This window comes from Choristoneura fumiferana, chromosome 26, assembly GCF_025370935.1.
Source record: "Choristoneura fumiferana chromosome 26, NRCan_CFum_1, whole genome shotgun sequence".
Taxonomy (NCBI): domain Eukaryota; kingdom Metazoa; phylum Arthropoda; class Insecta; order Lepidoptera; family Tortricidae; genus Choristoneura; species Choristoneura fumiferana.
In genome coordinates this window covers 2526143-2546619 of record NC_133497.1, presented here as the reverse complement: position 1 = coordinate 2546619, position 20477 = coordinate 2526143, and the positions used below count along the sequence as shown (strand labels likewise).

The 20477-nt window shown below is 38.6% G+C and overlaps 1 protein-coding gene across 1 annotated transcript in view; it reads left to right on the top strand.

Annotated features, from left to right (window-relative positions):
- Nucleotides 1-20477, top strand: part of LOC141443095 (1-phosphatidylinositol 4,5-bisphosphate phosphodiesterase epsilon-1-like) — a 392276-nt gene that overhangs the window by 275918 nt on the left and 95881 nt on the right. The window contains 7 exon segments of the mRNA XM_074108307.1: nt 4586-4759; nt 11329-11430; nt 12217-12343; nt 15103-15287; nt 15705-15903; nt 16977-17109; nt 19361-19490. Coding sequence (XP_073964408.1) covers nt 4586-4759; nt 11329-11430; nt 12217-12343; nt 15103-15287; nt 15705-15903; nt 16977-17109; nt 19361-19490 — 1050 coding nt within the window.

Genomic DNA, 20477 nt, shown 5'->3' with positions numbered 1-20477 from the left:
AGGTTTTTGCAGGTAGTTTTAACCTTACACCTTTCAACGAGCAATTCTCGTATATTCATATATTTCGGGAATCTCGGAAACGGTTCTAACGATTTCTATTATATTTGCCATGTCGGGGTTTTCTTTGTCTCATTTCTGGGAAAAAGGGTGTTTTCAAGTTTGAGCGAAGTTCGGTCGCCCAAGTACAACTTGATCATTTTATTAGTTTTTACTAGTTTGCTTTATATGTTTTGCTCAAAAAACAACTGAAAACTTGCTCATAGTAAACATCGGTATCAACGTTCAAACTTCGTGGCAATGTATGGTCGGCAGAAAAAAAATACAAATAAATACACTTAGTATTTTTAAACTTTATATTTTATAAACGTTTTGACGACCGGATGGCCGAGTGGTTAGAGAACCTGACTACGAAGCTTAAGGTCCCGGGTTCGAATCCCGGCCGGGGCAGATATTTGTATGAATAATACGAATGTTTGTTCTCGGGTCTTGGATGTTTAATATGTATTTAAGTATGTATTTTATCTATATACGTATGTTTATCCGTTGCCTAGTGTCCATAGTACAAGCTTTGCTTAGTTTGGGACTAGGTCAATTGGTGTCAAGTGTCCCATGATATTTATTTATTTATTTATTTATAAACAAAAAAGGACTTACTCGCAGGAAAGGAGGAGGGTTAGAATAGATAACAGTAGTTAACAGTTACAGAACAGCAGAGAGAACAGAAGGAGTAGAACAGTACTTTACAGAATATTTTGCATGACAGTTAGACAGACAGTCGTTTTGAAATTTATTGACCGAGGTTGGTCCCATTTAAATTTGGAAAAATATTTCTACCCTAAGGGTAGGAAAACAGGGGATGATTGATTATTCAGTCACTGATTATAATGCATGACCAGACATAACTTTTTACAGAGTAGTCCGAATTTCATTTTTTTTTTATTGGATAGAGTATACCTTGCAGTTGGTATTATATGAATTTGGAAAAAAAAAATAACTCAAGGGTGGGAAAAAAGTATAAAATAAAAACTTTATAACAAAAAAATTATTACTCTAGCAACTTACTTTAGAACACGCTGTATGAAGTGTTAATAAAAAATACTTCTATACGCTTTTCAGTTGAATGTTGATGACTTTTCTTCTATATGACTCATTTTGTAAATTGAGTGACGTTTCCATATCCATTAATATGGAACTTTATTATTTAGTGTCAAATGTTGAAATTTTCAAATCTTCCATGTCAATATTTATAAATACCTATTTATACCCGCTATCGCTTATGTTTTGCGTCGCACGTGCAGTTGCGATATTTCTTTTTAGTTTTATCGTCGGTTTTCAGCTGAGTCAGCCCGCACTACAGTTGTACCAAAGCATAGTGATGGGCAAAGTGTCGATAAATTTTAATATAGTTCAAAGTACTACTTTTGCAGGTGGTAGGACCTTGTGCAAGGTCCGCCCGGATTACTACCACCATCTTGCTCGCTAATCCTGCGTGAAGCAGCAGTGCTTGCACTGTTGTGTTCGGCGTGGAGAGCAAGACAGCCGGTGAAATTACTGGCACTTGAGGTATCCCATCTTAGGCCTCTAGGTTGCAACGCATTTGCAATCTCCCTGGTGTTGCAGGTGTCTATGGGCGGTGGTAATCTCTAACCATCAGGAGACCCACTTGCTCGTTTGCCATCCAGTCGAATAAAAAAAAAAAAAAAAAAACTAAAATATACGGAGAAATACAGTAATTTATTCAATGAATAAATAAATAAATATCATGGGACACCTGACACCAATTTACCTAAACTAAGCAAAGCTTGTAGGCAACGGATAAACATAGTAATATAGATAAATACATACTTAAATACATATTAAACATCCAAGACCCGAGAACAAACATTCGTATTATTCATACAAATATCTGCCTCGGACGGGAATCGAACCCGGGACCTCAAGCTTCGTAGTCAGGTTCTCTAACCACTTGGCCATCCGGTCGTCTAATCAATCAGGTGTTACATACAGGTCCATATCAATGAGCTGTAAAGAATAACTTTGCTAATTAGCTAGGTACGTCTTTTCAAGAAATGTGTGTTCAAATGTGTGTGCGTTAGTCTAATATCTGGTAGCATGGTGAAAGATTACGTTGCTCTGAGGATGAACTCAATCGAGTCCGAAACGGGTCAGCGTAGTGTGGTGGTAGTGATAGTTGAGTTTGTGTGTGTTCTTACAGTTTGGGGGTGGAGGAGCTGCATGAACATACATTTGTTGCATAGACGTAGCTATCATAAGGTCGCGGGTGAGCAAAGTAATTGTTTTTAGTTCATTGAATATATTAACATCCGCAAAGTAACGCTTTATTCAATAAATTATTTAATTTTCTTTAAAGTAAGTGTTCTGCGTATCGATTATTCTATGAAACGATAATTTGAGAAAATAATCTGTTAAACGAAATTCTATTAAAATGTCTGTAAAACAACGAACAGCTATCACATAGCCTGTCCATCGCCGTTTCAGTGTTATCTAAATAATTTCCGCTCAACTAATACACCCTTTGTTTCACCCACGCGGGGAATAGGGGGCTACTACGAAATTCCTAAATCGAAGCTCATATCGTACCGTCCCACTCACTCTCGTATTAAATTATATCAGCGCCAGCGGGACGGCAAGATACGAAGTTCGAATTTTGCACATCGTAGTATAGAGCCAGACCAGACTCTCTCTACCCTTTATTGCCTTCAATTGTCTCCAGCAGACGGCGCGTTTACGGCGAAAGCCATTAATTTAAATTGTTGAATGTTAAACGTGTTTATAGCGGTTTTTATTAATTTGGAGTGACATATTCGCGAAGTACAAGGCTGTTCGAGGACCCGTTGGCAATTTATTATTTTTACTGGCTGGAAATATTGTGTACAGTATTTTTAGTTTTTTTTTTATCTGTCTGTGTGGCAGGAATGTTCGAAGACCCTTTGCCAGTTTTATTATTGCTGGCTGGAAATATGAAGACAGTCTTTTTTGTAAATGACCTCTTTAATGCTTATGGCTGGCTGGAAACATGTACACAATTTTAAGGCAAGTTTTTTTTATGGGTCTCTGCGGCAGAACGATTTTGCCAATGTCAAATGGAAGGCATTTTTAAATTTAAAATATGGCGGCTGTTGTTCGGTGAAACAATTTGGCAGTCTTATTGTGTTGAATGTTGCTATTAAATTTATACAAATACAGGAAGTATTAGTAGATATTAAGTTTTTAAGTGAGGCACCTATTTAGTTATTTGTTAAGTTTTATTCATGGTTACTCTTTCTTAATATGTATTCTTAGTTTCGATAAATATATATACTTGAATATATAGGTAAATAAAGAACGAATATCGACAACCACCCCGTTTAGTCACGTCCCTAGAACATATTGCATCGCTCTGACCGCAGTCGGGTACCGAAATTGCTTCATAAACAGATTACAACAGCCATCGGAGCCGTTTCTATAATTTGATTTGTTATTGTATGATTTCTGACACATACAATAGTAGATTGTACAACAAGAGCATAAAACGAGCCATTTCACCCGAGGTGTTAATATGGGTTTAATGTTTGAGTTTTACACTGCTTTTCACTTCGATTGCGAGGAAATGAAATAGCAACAGTGGATTAATTTTTTCACTTACTGTATGTTTTATTTTTACTGTACCTATTATTTTTCATGCATTTCTGTATAATTATATATTTTTAGTTTTAATGATTTATTTTAATTGATTCCTAATTAATTTAAAAATTATTAAAAAAATATGTAGAAACTTTTTCGTTTGTGGCTGTTGAGACCTTACCTTGGTCTTAGACGAAGATATTACTTTATGCACTAGAGCATAAATCATTTTATGTCGCCTAGATCCAGCATAAACAACGAACTTTACGAGCATGAGAAGTGAAAAGTGTATATTTACTGTAATTTACTATGTTCCTGCTGCAGTGGCCTAGTGGTTTGATATGGGCCTCTCACATAGAGTATCGTGGAGTCAAAAAAAAAAAACTAACATGTGACCCGCATCTCAGACCCGCATCTCTTGGCTATACGCATCAAGCCTGCTACCAACCCACCCAAAAACTTTGATCCTTTTCATACCTACGCCAATAATTAAGATTTGTTTTTGGAGTCTTTTTGTATCTTTTATTTCAAATCCAAATTTGTTACTTTTGCGATCATCCCGTGAAATCCAACGAAAATGCAAACTGAAACATGAATGCACCGAAAAAACCCAGAAATAGAGACCAGCGCTGGGAATCGAACCGTACACACATCGCGTTGCGCGCCCGACTGCTTCCTGCGGTTTTCCTGCAATCTGCGCTTGAGGGGTGGGGTAACTCGAACCGGTGCGGGGCGGAACGTGTCCATTCTGTATGTCAGTACTATTATATATTCTGTGACCAGGGCATAATCTATCTCGTTGGTGGACGTCCTACGCTTACCGATCCGCGATCTCCGTTCGAGAACTTTTCGGTCCCAATGGCCTCTGTTCTCCGTGCTACGGCCTGCCCTTGCCACTTCAACGAGCTAATCGCTTGGTTATGAAATCGAACCATCATCGTGACCTTTTCTTTTGTTACAGATCAACAAAACTAAAGTCGTTCTGGCCGAATGTCTCCGACGAGCCTCTGCCGGCCCTGGACTTCCTGTCAGCGGCGCTGCTATCGGCGGAGTACGAGCGGGCGCTGGGGCGGGCGCTGGCGATGCCCGAGTGCCGGCTCGTGCCCTTCTTTGGGGCCTTTCTTAGGGAGCTAAGGTAACTAGGCAAAAACTCGACTAGGAAAAAACCCGCATAGGCAAAAACCCGATTAGTTAAAAACCTTAGGTAAAAATTTAGAGCTAAGGTAACTAGGCAAAAACTACTAGGAAAAATCCCGAATAGATAAAAACCGAGTAGGCAAAACCCGATTAGGTAAAAACTCGACTAAGTAAACCAATGAGGGCTATCGCGAATGAATTAGCCGCTAGAGGCGCTAGTGTAGCGTGAGGTCTCCGAAATGTCAAATCTCATAGTTCTTGGGTGAGCTACGCGGGTTTATTTATAATTAGATTTTTTTGTGAATATTTTGCATTACCTGAAATTAATTATGGCAATTATGCGTTACGGGGCAATGAATGTCTGTGTTTTGAGACAGTTTTGTCTTTTGGAAAACTTTTGTCCTCCCTTTTTGGAATAAAACGGGACTAAGCAACACTGTGGTTGCTGGATATTTTTATGTACGGTTTTAAGGTGTTTTAAATATGATTTTAATCTAAACTTGTTTTAACGCCCGTAATAACAGACTCTGAAAGCCACACTTAAAAACCTCACGCAACAGTGCGCCATCTAGTGAGACAAAAAACGATAGCCCTCATTGTGTTAAACTCAGCATAATATATATTATTCATGAATTTATTATAATTAATATAATATGAAACCGACTATATAAACCTGATAATTTTGAAGACTTAATAATCCGGAAAGCTATCAAACGCAACTGCGTCAAAACTGAGGTTGGTGAAGCTACTACTACTACCGGTACTGCCTTTTTTTTGAAGCTTTTCTTAGGGAGCTAAGGTAGGCAAAAGTCCGATTAGATAAAACCCGACTAGTTGAAAACCCGACTGCGGAAAACTCAAATTAGATAAAAACCCGACTAGATAAAACCCGACTAGATAAAAACCGACTAGATAAAACCCGACTAGGCGAAAACCCACCTAGTTAAGAACTCGACCAAGTAAAAACCCGGCTGAGCAAAAACCCGATAACGTAAAAGCGCAACTCATTTAATATAAGCTTTTTACTTGAAAATAACATTTATACACCTACTAAAACTAACTTGTAACTGTGATAATTAAGTTAAACAAAACCTTTTAAGGGTGTAGTAATCTACTTAATGCACGTGCTAACGCGACTAAATGCTAGTAAACATGCACGGTTATAATTTAAAAAATTGCGATTGTACCCGCCGAAGTGTATACAGTATGATTAATATCTATATAGAGCTGTTACTGCCACTCCAAAATTTGGGTGTGTGAATGTTTGCAGTCTTACAAATACAATAGTAGATTATTGTCGTGGCCTGGAAGTAGGCAATTGCTGGCTGAGTATGAGTATTAAACGGACGAGCTTGCGAGTCCGTTTAACTAATACGAAGCCAGCAATTGCTATTCCAGCCGAGACTAATATAAAGCTTTTCTCAAAAATGGTGAATAATTTTGAAATAGAATAAACTTTTTCTCAAAATATATTGTAAAATTTAATTTATTCCAATATTTTTTCTTATGCTTTTCCCGCCTTTTTTCATTAAAAAATAAACTGCAGGTGTATTTTTCCACCGAAAACACCACAAGCTATTTTCAGACCCAATAGAAAAAGTCCGGAGTCCCAACAAAATATCTGATACCGGCCATTAGACTTGGCTGTATGTATACGACTTGTGCCAATATTGCCATGGCCTTTTTAACTTTAAAAAAAATGTGACTGATTGCAGGCGCGCTAATTCATTATTGTCGAGCTAGCGCGCCTGCAATCGTTTTAACTTTTTAATTTTTCGCTGACCATAAACTATGCACTTCACCTTCTGATATGTAAACAATAATGTCAACTTTTACGGTCATTTTTGAGAAAATATACTTAGTTTATTCTTCTTCCACGCACGCTTCCACGATCTTTTTATCTATCTATCTATAGTATCTAATCTATTTATCTATCATTAAATGGACTAGTGTCCTAAAAAAATCTAATAAAATTAGTTAAGAAACGTATTAGTGGTCATTCAATACGAAGAATATATATATTATTTTTGCCTAACACGTTTCTATTAGAGGCGGACCAGGAATATAAAAAACCTGACGCGAGGGCAGCACTTCTACGTTTTACATTGCAACATTCTTTACACTTACTATACCTATACGATACCTATCAGTGGTATTTACAACGGAGTCGGTGATGTTATTTAAAGGAATATTTACGACAAATACTTTTATTCATTGTGAATTATTTTCCTTCCAAAGCTATTAATCTTCGGCATAATAACGCACAAAAACACAAAATACCACGCGCAAACAACGTTAAACTTTGACAGCAATAGACAGATGACATTTGAATTCAGTGTTACCAGTGCAAGAAATTAGTTCTATTGGTTTTCCTCAATATGGCCAGGTTTTTATAATTCTGGTCAGCCTTTACGGTCATGGTATACGGTTTTTTTTTTATACGACTGGATGGCAAAAGAGCAAGTGGGTCTCCTGATGGTAAGAGATCACCACCGCCCATAAACATCTGCAACACCAGGGGTATTGCAGACGCGTTGCCAACCTAGAGGCCTAAGATGGGATACCTCACGTGCCAGTAATTTCACCGGCTGTCTTACTCTCCACGCCGAAACACAACAATGCAAGCACTGCTGCATCACGGCAAGATTAGCGAGCAAGATGGTGGTAGCAATCCGGGCGGACCTTGCACAAGGTCCTACCACCTGCTGGTGTAGTAGTTAGGTAGAGACCTTTATGCGCGTAGAATCGAATCTTGCCTCGAAAGACCCATGGTCAGAGTCCACGGTATATTCAGAAGTTGTAACAACTCTATATAAGTAAACAGCGATCAAATTAACGAAAGGCTAGGGTCACCCCTCATTGAGCGATGTTTTTATATCGTGCGAGACAGCCCTACAGTGGGGCAACGACACTTAGCGAGTGATAAACGTTAATAGGTGTAATTAAGGCGTTCAGATACCTAATTAATGAATGATTAACCCCACCCTTAAGAAACGATTAAGTTTCCGTTAATTTGTCATTCTTACTAAGTACCATGGGAATTGGCAAATATTCATCGCAAAGAACAAAATGTTGCTTAGATTAAAATTAAACCGTATTTTATTAATTTTTATACTTTTCAATTTTATGCTAATATTAAATTATTAAAAAGTAAGTTTTTGTTAAAAAAATAATTTATTATACAAGCTTTTTTTCTGACTGTACTTGCATTAGTAACATCGACTACTTACCTACTTACTTACTTCTTTACTCCTACACTACTCCTTACTTACGTACTTAAGACCTACAGGGGGTAACTTTGGCCCGAAACGGAAAAAAGATTAATCTTCCCGCCACACCGAAATATGTGTCACACGTTGATATTTGCAAAAAAAAATTGTTTTTTTTTTAGTTACTTGCAGGGCGACTACGAAATACGAAAATCGAAGTTCGTGTCGTACTGTCCTGTCAACGTTTATATAATATGATACGAACTTCGATTTTCGAATTTCGTAGTAGCCTTGTAGTAGCTGACACTCCATACAACTAACTAACTAACATAAACTATGAAAAGTACATAAAAAATATCGGAATTGCTTTCCAATAATTGACTTTTCCATACAAAAAGAAGCATCGGTATTTTTTTAGTCAATCTTACTTCTTATCTTTATATTATAAACGCGAAAATTTGTAGGGATGATAGTTTGTTGGGATGTTGGGATGTTTGTTACTCTTTCACGCAAAAACTACTGAACGGATTTGCGTAATATATACCCTGGATTAACAAAGGCTACTTTTATCCCGAAATAATGTACGGTTCCTGTGAAATCCTGTGGGATCAAAAAAGGTTTCAGCTACAACCAATTCTGCGCGAGCGAAGCCGCGGGCAAAAGCTAGTCCTAATCAAAACAAATCAGAAACTTATTTTCCTAACTCAAATACGCACCAATTTATTCAACCACAATAAAAGTCAAATAAAATCGTATATCTTCTAATGTAATATTTACACTTAATCAGAACTCGGCAAATTCATTACGGTCAAGTGTCATTGCCCTTAGCTGACGGGGGGAGATGTTGACATAGGTAGCTGGGTTGACGTTAATTTTCTAAGATGAAAATCAGATGTCGAGTTTTTATGGTTCCGTAGTCAAAATATATAGAAGCTTTTGCACTCGGCCACAGAATAAGTAATAGTACAAATACAGAAGGTTCTCTCTTTTGATGTTCAAAGTCAAAAGTCAAAGTCAAAATATCTTTATTCAATTTAGGCTACAACAAGCACTTATGAATGTCAAAAAAATCTACCACCGGTTCGGAAAAACCTCTGCTGAGAAGAATCCGGCAAGAAACTCAACGAGGTATATATATATTTTTTTAAACAGATTTACAATATTATTAAATGACATGTATACATCACAAGTATTTAACACAACTTTATTTTTAACACAGTAGGTTCGCTATTTGAAGGATCGCTAATGCGGATCGGAATTATTTCCAAATATCCCTGTCCATGATATAATCATTAACTTTATAATACGCCTTTGATATTAATGTCTTCTTGACAATAGTTTTGAATTTTGTATCCGTTTCATTTATAATATTTTTGGAATTTTATTATAAAAACGTATGCAATTTCCCAGAAAAGACTTTTTGGTTTTAGCCAGTCTGTAAGATGGAACTTTAAGCTTCCCTGTGTTTCTAGTAGCCTTTGGCTTATCGACGTTAGTGGGAAAATCACAAATATGTTCTTCCTAACATACATGATTATTTCAAAAACATAAAGCGACGGCAGGGTTAGGATATCTGTTAACGAAATCCGCCATTTTATATGCCTACGTAATTTTTATTAGCAAAACCACCGCGCTCCACCAAGCAACATTGAACTCTAGCGCTGCGCGCGAAGGTCGTTATTATTCAGCACCAACGTTTTGGTTTAGGATAGGGTTGTAAATCAATAAAAAAAAAATACTGACATAATAACTTAAGAGTAAATTCGGACAAAAAAATACTTAGTTTTCTAGCATTTTTAAATTGACGCGCCTACGATCTCCGACGGTCACAAAATGGATAATTGTACAAGGTCGCGTGCCGAATGCGTCGTCGGCTGCCTCAAAGGTTTTGTACGCCTGCTATTGGTAAATCGCGAATTACCAATCTGTTCTTTTGACGAAGAATTGAGTTAGTTAGTGTAATGTTATGTACAGAATAGAAAATAGTAAGAATTTTAGTGTTGCAATTAATGAAATTATCATGAATTTCCAAAAAAATAAAATTCATGTTCAGATAACATTATGTAGTTTACATACTGTTTAGTGTTTCAGCGCTCAAACTGTACAATTTAAATACATACCTACTCCTCATCCCAAAAAACGAAACACCACGCTATTTCATGATAGATATTCTAATATCCTCACGAAAATCACACAGCTACACGTGCGAGCGTGCGTGCCGGGCGGTGCTCGTAGCCCTAGTGAGTTAACCCACGCCGGCGTGGGGTGTTTTGATACTTACAGAATCGCACCTATATCTCGGAGTGCGCCGCGCCTGACTCGGCTTCGTTCGTGTACATCGTTAGATAAATAAATATCACACCCGTGTGGTGTCGTGTTTAGAATTCCACATCTCCATTTCTTCCGTGGATGTCGTAAGAGGCGACTGAGGATATAGGGTAAGGTTAAGCAACCTGACACTATTGTACCGTTTTTTGTCAACCTGAAAACCTAAAATTGCTAAAAGTGGTTCCGAAGCGGTAACGTTTCGTGTGCTCTGCCTACCCCATTTGGGAATACAGGCGTGATGTTTGTGGGTGGATCGTTGGGATTATAAAAAAAAATGTTTTTTTTTACAGAAAAGTCAATTATTAGGCACCAATTTCGATATTAATTCATATAACACACGATATTAATTCATAAAACACTGCTTTTATAAATTTTAATTCTTAAAACTATTTTGGTTCATGACGTCGTGGTAGTTTAATCTAGTTCTGAGACACCAAGTCTTATTTTATAAATTTCATCTGTTTGTGTATGTTGATCACCAGCATTATTTATTATCTGTGGTGAATTAGTGAACTGTCAAAGTTTCATATGTCAGGTTATGGGTCCAATTCGAATCCTCTTCCAAATCAAAATTTCATAAACCGAACAGTCTCCTCATGTGTGTAATCTAATGTCTCTATGTCGACATTAGCAAAATACGTCTTGCTGAAACGGCAAGAGTGAAAGCTATCAATAAAAAAAAGCATCTCGCAGTATAATCTACGCGTACATTGTGAAGGATCCTAATCTTCACAGGATAAAGTACAACTTGGACCATATAAATACGTCATAGTTTTTAAAGTCTAAGACGAAGAAGAAGAGAAGTGTACCTTCTTAAGGTCATGTTTCCACCAAAGATGCACATCGGAGATATCCTCGCACAGCACCGCTCTAGTGGAAACAGCTGAGCGGAGCGAGGCGAGGTAAATGAAGCGTTCCTATTGGTTCATGAAAAACACATTCCTCGTAGCACATCCTCGCACATCTCTGTTTGAAACCCAGCCTTACGCTCTTTAAACCAAAAAATATTTCAAACAATTTCTTGTTACAGAGAGATCCTGGCAGCCACGCCGCCTCTCACCAGCTCCCACTCCGTCGCCGCCACTCCTACGCAGCGGAGGGAGTTCAAGAGGGAATCCACGAAGGAAGACAGGTTCGTATGTGGCCAGCGCCATCTATTGGCGAGTATGATCATAAAACTGGAATCCACTCTTGCCAGCTTGTTCTCCATCAGCCTACGTAATAATTAACAGTTTACCCCCGCTCAGGGTCCTGGTTAGTTCAGCAGGTCTCCATTGCTATTCAGCGTGGCAACGCTGCTGGTGTAATGGGGAACTTTGGGTCGGGCAGGCCTGGGCGGGGATCGTATTTGTTAAAATTTGTTATGTTGTTTGTTTGTATATTTTATAAGGTTTGACGAGGCTTGTTGCGGATATATATATCACTGTGTTTCTATGTTTATGATTTGACGGAGCATGTGGCTGAATATTTTTAGGTTTTTAATTATTCTTCCTTTTTGTGTAAACTGTTATTTTTTCTATTCAATAAAATGAATGAATATCTAAGGTTTAGTTACCCCGTAACAGATAAATTTAACATTTCCGTTTTTAACAGCCGTTATATTCACCTACCTGCGAATAAAAGTAGAGAATCACTATTTATCGAGACGTCAGTGGTAACGACATACTCTATTCTATGGAGTGGCAGAGCACTGTCGTCTCCGCCACTAAGCAGAAAAAGAAGTCCTATGGAACCCTTGTTCCCCTGCCTGTCTATCCCACTGCTGTGCTGTTACTGCAGACCCCACGCGTGCCCAATCCAGATTGGAAACTTAACATATCATCGCTAATTATTATTATCCGCTAGGATAAGCAAATTGCCTCTCGACGTTGTCCGTCGTCAAAAGGATCATGGTAAATTTTATTAAATTGTTTTTCAGAGGGTCTGTAAAAAGAGACCCTACTAGAAGAGAGAGTGGGAAAAGGATGGACCAAGGCACAACCACCAGCCCTTTGAGGGACAGCGGTAAAAGGGACCATCGGGCCAGTGAACCCAGTAGACAAGTGGTAAGTACAGAATATGAACTAAAAGAATTGGTATACCTTCACTTGACCGAATTTAATTTGCCCGAATTTCATGTGCTATAATATTCAACCGCCATAATATTGTTTCTTATAAATTCATTTTCACTACTCTGTGTTTACCATATTAATCAAATGACAGAATCTTTGTTTCCCATAATATTAATTTCAATAATTTCGTTTTTCATAATCATTGTAAGACATAAGTATCACACGCCATAATATCATTTGCCATCCATGTAAATGGTGGGTATCGACACTGTAATAATGATAAATCCCATACGTCAAATAAGCCGAATTAGGTAAATTTTAATCACATAGATTAGGTTAGGTTAGAATTGCGACTTTTGATTTGTGCGAGCGAGCAAGACAGTTCGGAGCAGAAGCGACTTGGATAGGTTAGGTTAAGAAGGCTAAGGCGGGAGCGAAGCGGAGCCCCTTCTTCACTCATTTCTCTTTTCGCTCCAGGCTGTCTACCAAAAATATTCATGCAACGCCACTGGCTCTAAGTATAGCCGATGCCCCTCCTCCACCAAGCAGACTTCTCTCGCAGGCACGGTCGACTGTATCGCGATACAGCATCAACATCTTAAAGGCATCCTCAAAGATGTCCACAAAAGAATGGGCTAGCTGAACGGTGTGTTAAAACCGTTAAAGCCGATCAAGGTCAAAGCTAAGAAGTCTTAGAAAATCATTACGATTTATTTGGAGAAAGTATAAGTATAATATCCCGACCAAGCTTCTCAGCTCACCTTCCCGCGATCGCCCAATCGCGTCAGTACGGTTAGCATCTTCTTCACCGATACGCGTCTTACGAATTTTCGTCTCCTATTACGTTGAATATTGAACTGTCCTTACTAAGACGCGATGGGCAAGCTTAGCTCGGTCGGGCAGTAGTAACCTTTTTTTTGTCATCTTAAAAAAGGGGTGCCGCCTTCCCTCTTGTTAAATTATTTTTTAATTGTTGCAAAGATCAAAAGTCAAATCAAAAATCAACATGTACCTGCTTTGACGTTTAACTGGCAAGTCAATGGACAAAATATGTTGGAGTTGATTGTTTCATATATTTATTGTTTTTTTTTTGTGTTGGGTTGAATTAAATTTTATTTTGTTTGTGTATTTTTTTTTTACTTCGCCCGCGGTTTTACGATACAAAATATACTACGATATGATAAAAAATATAGTTCGTAGCATACAACATTACTAAGCTATATCACGAAACGGAGCATTTTAAAGTCGTCACAATTGAATTGAGAACTTTTTTCTTTTTAAAACCTTTCTTTCTCTTTTTCTAGTTCAAAAATCATGAATCCGAATCTTAAATGATCTAAGATCCAAATGGACAATCGTCAAGAATCGTGATGAAGTTGAATTAATTAAGCTAATTTGTTTCATTGCAGACTCCCTCTCATTTGAAATTTGAAAATGGCTTGATGAAAATTAGATTCAGTATTTAATTAGCTTTATTATTTTTGTTTGAGTGCATTTCCTCGAGTTTGGGGAGTTATTGGTAGGAATTAACGGGAGCTGTTACGTTACGAGTATTAGCATCTTTACAAGACATCTAGCTTTACACGAGAGGGCACGGTACGGTTTAGGGATTGCAATCCCGCGGGATTGATATGCGGGATTACTCACTCCCGCGCGGGATCACTCGGGATTCCGCATCTTTGAAATCAAATCATGTTATAAAGTCAAAATGAAACTACAGATGTTGTGTAAAAATCAAGTTTTATTGAACACTAGCTGTTGCCCGCGGCTTCGCCCCCGTTGTAATTTTTCTTTCATAAAAACCTTCTCCTGACGGTAACAACACAACAAAAAAGAATTAGTGAAATCAGTCCAGCCGTCCCTGAGTTTTGCGCTTAGCAACACATATTACGATTCATTTTTATTTATATAGATAGATTTCTACCAACATAAATTGTTTATTTTCTATTAATTAAGTATAAAGTAATTAGTAATCTGTTTTTCTTAGATTCATCTATAAATGTTTAGCATAGTTTAATAGATTTCTTTAATTTTAACCTTACTTCTAACAAGTTTTATTATAATTAATGACTAATACATCACAACTTTCTCTTAGATCCTATTTCCTATCCCTTTGAAGGTGCGGGATCCAGCAAATTAATAATACAGCGGGATCCCGCGGGAATGGGTGATCCCATTTTGCGGGATTGCAATCCCTAGTACAGTAACCTGCCTACCAGGCTACCAATGACAAACGGTGACCGGAGGGTCCATGTGGAGGGTCTATAGCGTAACGTTTCAGACACTCGCAATCACAATCAAATAACAGTTTTCACATACAAAAACTGTCATTTTATTTCCTCAGTAGTTAATGGCATCGACTTAAAATTTGGTACGGAAATGTAGTTTAGATGACAATGCAAGTACAGTCAACAAAAATTATAGAAAGCAAATAAAGCTTGTATTACATTTTTAACAAAAGTTTATTTTAATACCAGTGTGGTCCCTTATTCAAATATTGACTAATTCAATCTTATTTATTGAAATATGTCTACATACCAAATTTCATCATAATCTGTCCAGCTGTTTTAGCGTGTAGAAGTTACAATCATACACGTACACGTACACGTACAAACTTTCGCATTTATAATATTATTAGAATGAGTGAGTCTCAAGGTGGTTTCAAGAAGTTTAATGATGAAGAACAGACGCGTAGGCCTGATGGTGATGATGGTGATGATGATGATGTTCAAAATAATGCAATCTTCTTCCAGTACATAGCATCATTCGACGAAGAAGGCGAGCAGGCGCCCGGCTGGCGCCGCGTGGGCCCCGAGGGTCTCCTGAACCTCGAGAAAGTATACCGCACCCAGGCGGTGATGGACCATATCGCGAGCTTCCATCAGCACCATTACGCTCTTGCAAGGAACAACACGCCCGTGTTTGGTGATTACTTGAGGTGATAACCTAGGGTCTTGTGAACACCCTGTAGGGTCATTGGGTTTCAACCGTCTCAATTTTCGTGGTCACATCTTGTACCTCGTTGCCATGGTTACGTCTCCTGGGTTACTTAAAAGTATGATTTTATGGGGTACAAATCGATTAGTTAGAAGTTGTGACAGGTACACCTGCACAGGTAGACCTCTCCGGTAAATAGGCCATAGGCTGGCTGCGTTTCCTTGTTGTATGGCAATGCCAGTACGTTGACTGAGGAAAGAGCCAGCCCTATGGTCACCAGAGGAACGGGCAAGCTTCTTTTTAAAAAATGAAAAAGTTTTTTGTTTCGGGTCCCCACGGACCAAAAGTTTCAACAGCAAAAGCCGCAAAAATTGATTAACCCCTCTTACGTTCTTAACCAAGCCCTGACATCTTCCAGAACAGCAATGTCATCGTGCGAGGAGCCAGTCTTCTCGCAACCCTCGCAGCAGACGAGTTGGTCCTTCGAGAACGAGGCCCTCTACGAGCTGGAGGGGGGAGGGTACTGCCCCGTGCAGCCGCTGCCCCATGACCATGGGGTCACGATGTTCCCCCTGCAGCCGCAGCATGGGGTGTGCATGGATCGCCATGTCTTGCAGGTTTGATAACACCATAAAACTATAAGGAATGTTGTCGATGGAGGACAAAAGGAAAACGTCTTCTTGTCTTGTCACATATATAATTAAACGTCTTCTTAGTTAGTATTTGGATTCACAAGAACAATTATATACAAAATTGCGGCTCGCGAAACGCGCGCGCGTGTGACCGTTCGGAGTTGCTTGCTGAGAGAGCGAGAGATGCCGAGCAAACGAGGAGGCACAGGTTGCGTTCGGAAACCAAAATAAGGTTCGCGCTACAATGTTTATTTATACTTTTCATTGTACAAAAAGGAAATACAAAAAGCTTACACAAAAAAGTGCAAAGTAAAAAGGAGGAGGATACCAGAAAGGATCTCTGCCAGTCATCCTTTGAGCGGTAGATATATAAGAGCAATTAAATAGCAATTGACAAAAAAAGCAAAACATTTGAGACAATATTATAAACCATTAAGCCTAAACATTATAGATATTCGCTCATCTAGTAGAATAATGACATATTTACCTACAAGAAATGTTGATTTGATATCTTTAAATCACTTTTTTATGTACCTAATCGTAAGGCTACAGAATTAGAAGACATCAGGAAAGCTATGTTACGATCTTTAGCAATTCTTCCCTTTGACTATAGTTAAGATCCTTCAACCAGCCAACAATCTTAGATTTTGCTTCGCGTGGGGTGTTCCCGCTATCCCGCAGGCCTTCACCAATTTATTATAAATAAAAGGATGCAAGAAATTTCGCTTGTTCAAAGTCCGAATGTATTGTTTGTCAAACTGATCGTTTGTCATAACTCGTTTTTCTCTGAATCCAATAAGTATAGATTTCCATAGGATGACCATTTAAAATTTTCAGAAAACTGTAAGTATTCAGTGGGATAAAAATTATGACGAACGATGATCCGGACCAAAAATACGGTGACTAGCAAAGAGTATGCGAACTTTGGCGCTCCCAATATGTATGTATTGTACGAGTATCAGTTTTTTTAAATTCTGTCGCTGTTGTCTCTTGTGTCCAAGAACAGAATAACAAACAAGGAAAAGTTGTTTGATCCAAAAACATCTCCTTTTTTCTAGATAATGCACCACGGCACAGTCTGCGTGGTGGGCGAGGCGGAGTGGGGCGGCACAGTGGCGCAGCTGCGGCTGGAGCGCGCATGCGCGATACTAGCCTGGTGTCGCACCGCGCACAAACCCCATATGTCTTATGGTAATGTATTTCATAGCTCCACTTAGAGGTTACAGAACAAAATGAAACACATAGTTTAAAAACAGAAAACTCCCTTTAATGGTAAATCTGATGAAATACTTCGTCATCACGTCATCAATTCTTAGTGAAAGTACACCCTAAGAGCATTCTAACAAGCCCAATTGGGTCAGTCAACTTTTTAGTGTACCTTGTTGCCATAGTTACATAACGTCTCCTAAGTTACTTAATAAAAGTATGACTGTATGAGGTGCAAATCCAATAACAGTTAGTACAGATCTGTTCACTAACGAAGGCACGCCCCTCCACATTTTATAATTGTAGTTGTAAACGTATCCGTACGACAAGTCTATGAGTGCGTAGCTCGAACGCGTCCTCAGTCGCAAGCGTACCGTCAGTCACGCACACTGAGACTAAGACAATGTAAGTACGAGGTTTACTCGTGCATAATACTAATATTGATAACTAGCTTTTACCGCGGCTTCGCACGCGTAAACTATTCGGTCTGGTAGTTGAAATTTTCGGGATTTACAAAATTCCCCTGGAATTCCAAATTTATATCGTGGACTTCATTGAGGTTGTGTTGTGAATAACTGTACAAAATTCAAGACTCTAAACCCAGTGCTAGAATTTCAAAAAATTTCCCTATCCAAATTCAAATTCATATCATTTATTCAGTAAATAGGCCGCAATGGGCACTTTTACACGTAATTTTTTTAAATACCAGCACTTTCGGAAAGACCATCATTGCCAAGAAGAATGCGCCGCAAGAAGCTTGGCAGAAAGTCATTTTTTCAAAATAAATAAGTACAAATAAAATACTTAAAAACTACAGTAAGTATACAATTAAAGAAAAAATTACAAAATAATAATAACAATAATACACGGATGTATGGGGTCCCTTAGTTACAAAACTATCCCGTGGAAATATCGGGATAAAAGTAGCGTATGTGTTATTCCAGACGTCCGGCTACCTACATACCAAATTTCATGCCTCTAAGCCCAGCGGTTGTTATTCCAGATTTTATCCCTATCCCGTGGGAATATCGGAATAAAAAGTAGCCTATGTGTTATTCCAGAGGTCCAGCTACCTACATACCAAATTTCATGTCTAAGCCCAGTGGTTGTTATTTCGAGATTTTATCCCTTGTTATCCCGTGGGAATATCGGGTCAAAAAGTCACTTAACTGTTATGATAGATGTCCAGTTACCTACATACCAAATTTCATGACTCTAAGCCCAGCGGTTATTATTTCGAGATTTTATCCCTATCCCGTGGGAATATCGGAATAAATAGTAACCTATGTGTTATTCCTGAGGTCCAGCTACCTACATACCAAAGTTCATGGCTCTAAGCCCAGTGGTTGTTATTTCGAGATTTTATCCCTAGTTATCCCGTAGGAATATCGGGTCAAAAAGCCACTTAAGTGTTATTTCAGAGGTTCAGCTACCTATACACTAAATTTCATGGCTCTAAGCCCAGCGGTTGTTATTTCAAGATTTTATCCCTAGGTATCCCGTGGGAATATCGAGTCAAAAAGTTGCCTATGTGTTATTTCAGACATCCAACTACCTACATACCAAATTTCATGACTCTAAACCCAGCGGTTGTTATGTCGAGATTTTATCCCTATCCCGTGGGAATATCGGAATAAAAAGCAGCCTATGTGTTATTCTAGAGGTGCAGCTACCTACATACTAAATTTCATTGCTCAAAGCCCAGCGGTTGTTATTTCAAGATTTTATCCCTAGGTATCCCGTGGGAATATCGGGTCAAAAAGTCACCTATGTTTTATTCCAGACGTCCAACTACCTACATACCAAATTTCATGACTCTAAGCCTAGCGGTTGTTATTTCGAGATTTTATCCCTATCCCGTGGGAATATCGGGATAAAAAGTATCCTATGTTTTAATCCAGGTTATAAACTAACTTTCCGCCAAATTTCATCCAAATCCGTCCAGCCGTTTAAGCGTGAAAAAGTAACAAACATACTCACTCACTCACAAACTTTCACATTTATAATATTAGTAGGATTAGCTGTGGAGGGACGCGCATTCGTGAGTGAACAGATGTGTAGTTGTGACAGTTTTCAGGCAATCCTTTCATGGCTCATATCCTACAAATAATCTCGTAACAGTATTACATTGCAAACATTTTTCTGACAAAGTGTATCACTGAGTCTTCACAGTTACGGGTCAGAATAACATAATAATATGCGAAATAGTGGATTCACCTAATTATAAATTTTCCAGGAGAAACCCCATCGGAGAACGTTCAGCAGCCGGAAGTAAGTCTATCGTACAACCCCGAAGAAGTAATTCCTCTGAAGTATACCGCGAATCTGGCGCATGACAATGAAGCTGGCATCGTTGGAGAAGAAGGGTAAGAGTAACCGTTTCAATGATCGACGATTATTTACTACTAACTGTTGCACGCGACTCGTCTGCGTAGAATTAGCTAATCGCTATTCCGTGGGTACTATGCATTTTTCCAGGATAAAAGTAGCCTATGTCCTTCCTCGGGACTCCAACTCTGGAATGAGCTATCGCCTGCGGTATTCCCGGACCGCTATGACCTTCAAGTTTTCAAGAAAAGAGCGTACTCCCACCTTAAAGGCCGGCAACGCACTTGTGACTCTTCTGGTGTTGCAGGTGTCCATGGGCGACGGTAATCGCTTACCATCAGGCGATCCGCCTGCTCGTTTGCCCCCTATACCATAAAAAAAAAAAAAAAAAAAAAAACATACATACCGAATTTCGTCTATATCGGTTTAGCGGTTGAAGCGTGAAGGTAACAGACAGACAAACAGAGCTACTATCTATTTCTATTTGTGAACTAAAACAATACTTTGCTCTCCTGCGACCTTGCAATAGCTAGGTACGCCTATGCAACAAATAATATGTATTCATAAAACTCTTCCGCCTTCACATTGTAAACACACACACATCACACAAACCCAACTAACACCATTACCAAAATACGCTGACGCGTTTCGAATTCAAACAGAGTTCATCATCAGAGCGACACACTACTTGATTTAACTCCACCCGTGATCATTGCAACTGCATCGAAATATTGTAAACTCATTCAAAGTAACCACGGTCTACATTCCGTAACATATATACTTATTAAAGGAAAGGATTAGTTAATTGAAATAATTTAGAAGCTTTCTTTGATAAAAATTCTAATTTTTGTCCATTTGGCTTCTGCCAAGTTTAAACTGAGAATGTGTGGAGGGTCTGGGGCTGAAAGTTGACTTAACGAAGGCTTTTGATACGTCTTAGAGAACTGTTTTGTTCAAAGAATAAAACACGATCCTCATTTTAGGGACTGTCCTCGACTAATATGCTAGATCCTAGACAAATATGC